Here is a 7473-nt window from a genome sequence, read left to right on the forward strand (position 1 = left end):
TGGCCATGCTGAGGCTGCGTCCCACATACAGCAACTAGAAGGATGTGCAAATATGACATACAGCTATCTACTGGGGCTTTGGGAAAAAAAAAGGAGGAGGATTGGCAGTGGATGTAAGCTAAGAGCCGGTCTTCCTCAGTAAAAAAAGAGGAGGATTAGCATGAATGTTAGCTCAGGGCTGATCTTCCTCACACAAAAGAAAAAGACAATGAGAGACAAAGAGAGGGGGTATAAATGATAAAAGGGACATTCCACCAAAAGGACATAACACTTATGAATATATATGCGCCTAACACAGGATCACCAAAGTTTAGAAAGTAACTATTAACAGACCTAAAGGGAGAAATTGACAGCAAAGCAATAATAGTAGGGGACCTCAACACCACACTTACATCAATAGATAGATCATCCAGACAGAAAATCAACAAGGAAACAGTGGCATTAAATGAAATACTAGACCAGATGGACTTAATAGATATATATAGAACATTCCATCCAAAAACAGCAGAATATACATTCTTCTCAAGTGCATATAGAACATTCTCAAAGATAGACCATGTGTTGGGAGACAAAGCAAGCCTCAATAAATTTAAGAAGATTGAAATTATATCAAGCATCTTTTCCAACCACAGTGCTATGAAACTAGAAATCAACTACAAGAGAAAGGCTGGGAAAGTCACAAATATGCAGAGACTAAACAACATACTGTTGAGCAACCATTGGATTAATGAAGAAATCAAAGGAGAAATCAAAAAATACCTGGAGACAAATGAAAATGAAAACAACATACCAACTCTTATGGGATGCAGCAAAAGTGGTACTAAGAGGGAAATTTATAGCAGTACAGGCCTACTTCAACAAATAAGAAAAATCTCAAATAAATAATCTTAAACTACACCTAAAAGAACTAAAAAAAGAAGAACAAACAAAGCCCAAAATCAGGAGGAGAGAAATAATAAAAATTAGAGCAGAAATAAATGAAATAGAGACTAAAAAAAAACAATAGAAAGGATCAATGAAACTAAGAGCTGGTTCTTTGAGAAGATAAACAAAATTGACAAACCCTTAGCCAGACCCACTAAGAAATAAAGAGAGAAGGCTCAAATAAATAAAATTAAAAATGAAAGAGGAGAAATCACAATGGATACCAGAGAAATACAAATTATAAGAGAATATTCTGAAAAACTATATGCCAACGAATTGAATAACTTAGAAGAAATGGATAAATTCTTAGACTCATACAACCTCCCAAAACTGAATCAAGAAGAAATAGAGAATCTGAATAGACCAATCACAAGTAAAGAGATTGAAACAGTAATCAAAAACCTCCCCAAAAACAAAAGCCCAGCACCAGATGGCTTCTCTGGAGAATTCTAAAATAAGTCAGAGAAAGAAGAATACGATATGATTTCACTTATATGGGGAACCAAAAATCAAAATAAACAAAAAAAGAAAACAAAAATGAAACAGACTTATAGATACAGAGAACAAGTTGGTGGTTGGCTGGGTGGTGGGAGGAGGGCAAAATAAGTGAAGGGGATTAAGAGGCACAAACTTCTAGTCATAAATTAAATGTTATGGGTATATAATGTACAGTACAGGGAATATCGTCAACAATATTGTAATAACTTTGTATGGTGATAGATGGTTACTAGTCTTATCAGGGTGATCATTTTGTAATGTATATAAATGTTGAATCACTATGTTGTACACCCGAAACTAATACAATATTGTACTTGGTTAGTATATACTACAAACTATACTTGAAAAAAAATCATCTTTTCAGCTAGAAAAGTTAATTCATCCCACTTAAGACTGTCCCTGGGAATACCCATCAACAACATTCTTTCCATTGCAGGCAGCAACTCTGCCATTAGCTGTGACAAGCACAGACTCTTGATGCCTTTGATGATGTCCATGGCCCCTGCTCCTTTCCACTGTCTCTCTGCATCACCCTAACACTGTGAAGCCCAGTGGCTGGCTGAGGTCATTTCAGTCCTGTATCCCCTTCCTCTGTCCCCTCTGTTTCCCTCACACGTGTTTTCCACAAAGAACTGCTGTGAACTTCACTGTTCATGTTCCCACACTTTATTTGGGCATTGGACCTGAAAAAGTTCAAGATTTATTGGGTGGTGGAACTGCCATTATTCCGCATACCTCTGTTGTAAAGAACTACTCCGAGCTGAGGGTCATTAGTATGGTCATTCATTAACCAGCAAGTATCTCTGTACTGCCTCCTGGGGGTCAGCCACTATGCTAGGAGCTGGGAATGGGATACAGTAATGAGCAAAACAGATAAGGAGAGAGGCAACAGACCCTAAGGGACCATGTCACATTTCCCCTCACACTCTTGGAAGCCTTGGTCAGCAGAAGTGGGGGTGAGCCAGTGACAAGGATAAGCCTCTCTAAATCTAAATCAGAGGTCCTGAGGTACTCCAGGCCTACTTGTTGACCTTAAACAAAGAGACTGCCAGTTACTTCTCCAGCAAAAGTGGGTTCATTGAGGATCAACAAAGAATTGCAATTCACAATCTGCAACCAAGATGAGCCACGTCCAAGTTCCAAGCAGCAAGGGGAGGAGAAACTCTTTATTCCAGACAGGAAGAGGAAGTTGGGAGGGCTATTGTAAACAAATAGTCCATTGGAGGAATTAAGAGTTCGATGTGTCCTGGCTTTTCATTGGCTGAGTTGTGACAGTCTCTCATTGGCTGAGCTCTTGCTGGGCAAGAAAAGGAAGTCTTTCTTCTTCCTGTTGGGCTCTGCCATCTTCTAGGGCATGAGAGCTCCCCCTTCTGGCCTCCCAATTCCATTTTAAATGAGGTTTCTGTTTACTCATTTTCACATTGTACAAGCAGGTGGAAACAACCAGAGGGCAGCAGTTACTTATTACACTGTGTTCAGGGAAATATTTAGAGTTCAGGAATAGAGATTTAAAGATGAGATGGTAAAATTCAGAACACCTTGTCTAAAACAGTTAATCAGGCCAGAAAATCTACATAAGTTTTGCCTTGTTTATAAGAAGCCTTAAGTAAAGAAAAAACCAAATGTTATGAAGATTTTTGAAGACATCACACTCACCAACATTCTCATTATTAGAATTGCTTCATTATCATTATTTTAGAGTTATGTACATTCATAAAGGTTAATTTACTCTGAATTGAGAAGTCCATTTATCATCATGTGTCCTATGCTTATATTTTAAAATCAGAAATCACTCCCCTGAGATAAAAAGTGATTCTTTTTTTCATCTCTTTTGGTTCTAATATTCCAAAATAGATTGGGTGACTTGTGGTGTCATTTTTACCCTAAAGTTGGTTAGCTTACCTTGTAAAGGAAGGGAGAACTTTTCCTTCAGCTCTTATTTTCATAGTGTTTTGTTTAAAATAAAAGGTAAATGTGTATGTGTATAATCATTTATTGTATATATAATTAAAGGAATTTATTATCTCTCAAGTAATTTATTTTACTAAGAAGTTCTATCTCTTTAAAATTAATGTCTTTCTGCTTTATTATCGTGATATTATAATTTATAATAAGTGTATATTTGGTCTTTGTCCCTGTTTCTGGCAGACTTCCTAAAACCCTTGAATGTCCTAAGTTATGAGAGCAATAAATGTGTCTTTTGTTATGTTAATGAGATGACTTTTGTACTGCCCCTAACGATGGGGATTGGTTGCCAGGAGAACTGATCATGTGATTATAGGGTTGGAACTTTCAGTCCCACCCACCACCAACCCCCACCTCCAGGGAGAGTAAAGGGGCTAGAGATTGAATTCAATCACCAATGGCCAATGATTTAATCAATCATGCCTATGTAATGAAGCATCCATAAAAACCCAAAAGGACTGGGTTTGGAGAGCTTCCAGGTTGCTGAACACATGGAGGTGCTGGGAGAGTGGCACACCGGGAGAGGGCATGGAAGCTCCACGCCCCTTCCCACATACCTTGCCCTATGCATCTCTTCCATCTGGATTTTCATCTGTATCCTTTATCATATCCTTTTATAATAAACCGGTAAACCTAAGTAAAATGATTTCTGGAGTGTGAGCTGCTCCAGCAAGTTAATAGAACCTGAGGAAGGGGGTCTTGGGAATCCTGGATTTATAGCTGATCAGTCAGAAGCACAAGACAACGTGGACTTGCAATTGGCATCTGACATGGGGTGGGGAGTAGTCTTGTGGGACTGAGCCCTTGACCTGTGGGATCTGATGCTACCTCCAGGTAGATAGTGTCAGAACTGAGTTAAATTGTAGGACACCTAGCTGGTGTAACATAGTTGCTTGCGGGGGTGGCGGGGGGGGAAACGCACTCATTTGCTGACCAGAAGTGTCAGAAGTGAAGTGTTCTGTGAGAGTAGTAAAGAAAGTCTCACAGGTGGAAAATTGGGGGTTTTTTCCTACTCAAGTATTCTTCCCTTCAATGGTGAGGACATCATAAAAGACTGTGAGGAAAAAAATGTTACAGTCAAGCCAGCCCTGCATTTAGTCTTTGGCACACACAAAAGGATCCACAGGTCTCGGTGGTATAACATAGTGGGTAAGAACAGGGACTCGAGGACCAGGTGACTGTGGTTGAATCTCAGCTCTATCTCTCTCTAGATGTGTGACTTTGGATAAGTTATTCAGCCTCAGTTTTCTCATCTGTAACATGGAGATAATAAAAGTATACTCTTCATAGGGTTGTTGTGAGGCTTAAATATGGTAATATATATAACGTGTTTGAACAGTGCCTAGCACATGATGAGAACTGTATATAACTTGGAAGTTATTAATATTATTTTTCAGTCAGTTCCCTGAGGTCACAAGTGAAACTAAGTTAAATGGTGACTTGATGGGCAGATGCTCAAAGTAACCGGAGCTAGTAAAGAACACAACTCTCAACACCATGTTAGTGGTTTATTAAAGAGAGTCTACTCAAGTCCTTCCCTGGACCCCATGATTGAACGAATACCAACATGTCCAAAAGAACATGGGAGAGCATTAGGAACCAAATCCTTCCATCATTTGCATCTCCAGATTTAGAGCTAAGAATTCTGAGATAAACAAATGGAGTGAATTTGGAAATGATGCATCAACTCCTTCCTTCTGTGACACAAATAGTGGGAGCTTTCAAGGATCTGCACATCAAATGCTAGGGAGACATTTTCTCCAGACACCAAAGAGGAGTAACAACTCAGGATGATAGAAACCTGCAATCCCCCAGAAAGTAAATTGTCACTGTTTTGGATCGCCTTAATTTGCACAATTATAGGCACTGAATGCATCATCGGTATCTTTGCGAATGGGTTCATTGAGGCTATAAATGCAGCTGAATGGATTAAGAATAAGGCAGTCTCCACAAGTGGCAGGATCCTGTTTTTCCTGAGTGTATCCAGATTAGCTTTCCAAAGCCTCATGGTGCTAGAACTTACCTTCAGCTCAACATCCCCAAGTTTTTATTATGAAGATGTTGTATATGATATATTCAAAGCCAGTTTCATGTTCTTAAATTCTTGTAGCCTATGGTTTGCTGCCTGGCTCAATTTCTTCTACTTCGTGAAGATTGCTGATTTCTCCTACCCCCTTTTCCTCAAGCTGAAGTGGAGAATTTCTGGATTGATGCCCTGGCTTCTGTACCTATCAACGTTTATTTCCTTGGGTAACAGTGTGCTCTTATCCAATAACATCTACACTGTATATTGTAACAATTCTTTACCTATCCCCTTCTCCAACTCCACTGAGAAAAAATACTTCACTGAAACCAATGTGATCAACCTGCTTCTTCTCTATTACCTGGGGATCCTCATTCCTCTGATCATGTTCATCCTTGCAGCCACCCTGCTGATCATCTCTCTCAAGAGACACACCCTACACATGGAAAGCAATGCCACTGGCTACAGGGACCCCAGCATGGAGGCTCACCTGGGGGCCATCAAAGCTACCAGCTACTTTCTCATTTTCTACGTTTTCAATGCAGTTGCTCTATTTCTCTATATGTCCAACATCTTTGACATCAACAATTTCTGGAATATTTTGTGCAAAATCATCATGGCTGCCTACCCTGCTGGTCACTCCATCCTGCTGATTCAGGACAACCGTGGGCTGAGAAGAGCCTGGAAGCGGCTTCAGCTTCGAGTTCATCTTTACCTAAAAGACTAGACTCTATGACCAACATCCAAAGAGTACCACAGCACCTAGCCCAACCAGCTCTGCTTTTCCCTCACCTAGACCTTTCTCTTCTTTCCTCCTTTCTTCCCCAAACCTAATTTGATCCTTTCACCTGCAGTGTTTTTTTTGTTTTTTTTTTTTTGTATAAGAGGTTAATCTTCATTTCTCTTTTACTTCACGGGCACAATCTTAGTGATGCTTGACATATTCTTTACCTGAGACTTCTTTTTCTACCTCCCCTTGTTCTATCTAAAGCAGTGATTCTAGACACTGGCTGCACATTAGAATCTCTAGGAAAGATTTTTGAAAATACCAATGTCCAGGCCCCATCCTAGATCAGTTAAGTCAGAATTTCTTGTGCTGGAACTTAGACAATTTTTTAAGTTCTCAAGGTGATTCTAATGTGCAGCCAGAGTTGATACAGCCACCAAAATAGAGGAAGGTTTTGCAGCTTGAGTTCCTGGAAACTCCTCTCTTTCCCTATCCACCTGCCTTTTATACAGATTCAGATTATTCAGAAAGTTTTCTGATCAACAGCTGGAAATGCATTTTGTTTCCATGCTCCAAAGACATAACGAATAAATTGGAAATAGCTATCACAATTAACAGTACATAAAACCTCAAAATTACTGTCCAAGAATTCTTCCTATAGTTAAGTTATGATCATATATATACATATGCAAAAATATGTGCAGGAAGATCTTCACTGCAGCATTATTCATTAACAAGGGAACTCATATATCAAAAATGGGATATTATGTAAACATTTTTAAAGTGAGATAGATGCATGTGTCCTGAAATGAAAAGATTTCCAAAATATTAAGTACAAAAAGCAAGGAGATATTTTATAATTCCATTTATGTTTTTTTATGGAATATACTTATGCTTCTTGTGTATATATATATATGTGTGTATATAAAGTTTCTGGAAGGATGTACCAAAAACAAGTAATAGAGGACTTCTGAATAGTGGCATTGAGTATCTAGGGATAAATAAAACATTTACACTGCATTTTATACTTTTCTGCATAGTTTGAATTATTTAGAACATGCATGTGATAATTTCAAAATCATTTAAGGTTTATATTGATGTTTTTTATTGGAAAGAGAGCTAAGTAAGTAAGAAAGGGTTGAGGGTTGAGCTTAGTTGACTAAGCTTCTCAATATGTCTGTTTTTATAAAAAATGCAAACCTCCAAAACCGTGAATTAAATATCTCACTCTCCTGTCACTTCCTTCTATTTTCCATTTATTTGTTCAAGGGCTGCCATGGAAAAGTCAGGGGTTTTCAGTCCATTAACATCTCTCTATTCTGTGTCCCTCTGTCAG

At 38.7% G+C, this 7473-nt stretch overlaps 1 protein-coding gene across 1 annotated transcript; it reads left to right on the forward strand.

The window, feature by feature from the left end:
* The first annotated feature begins 5177 nt into the window (after positions 1 to 5177).
* TAS2R39 (taste 2 receptor member 39) lies at positions 5178 to 6137 on the forward strand. Its single transcript, XM_014787791.1, has one exon. It carries the CDS (start codon positions 5178 to 5180, stop codon positions 6135 to 6137), a length of 960 nt encoding a protein of 319 aa, XP_014643277.1.
* The last annotated feature ends 1336 nt before the right edge of the window (positions 6138 to 7473 follow it).

The sequence above is a fragment of the Ceratotherium simum genome, chromosome 1 (assembly GCF_057802395.1).
Source record: "Ceratotherium simum simum isolate JZ-2026a chromosome 1, ASM5780239v1, whole genome shotgun sequence".
Classification (NCBI taxonomy): Eukaryota; Metazoa; Chordata; class Mammalia; order Perissodactyla; family Rhinocerotidae; genus Ceratotherium; species Ceratotherium simum.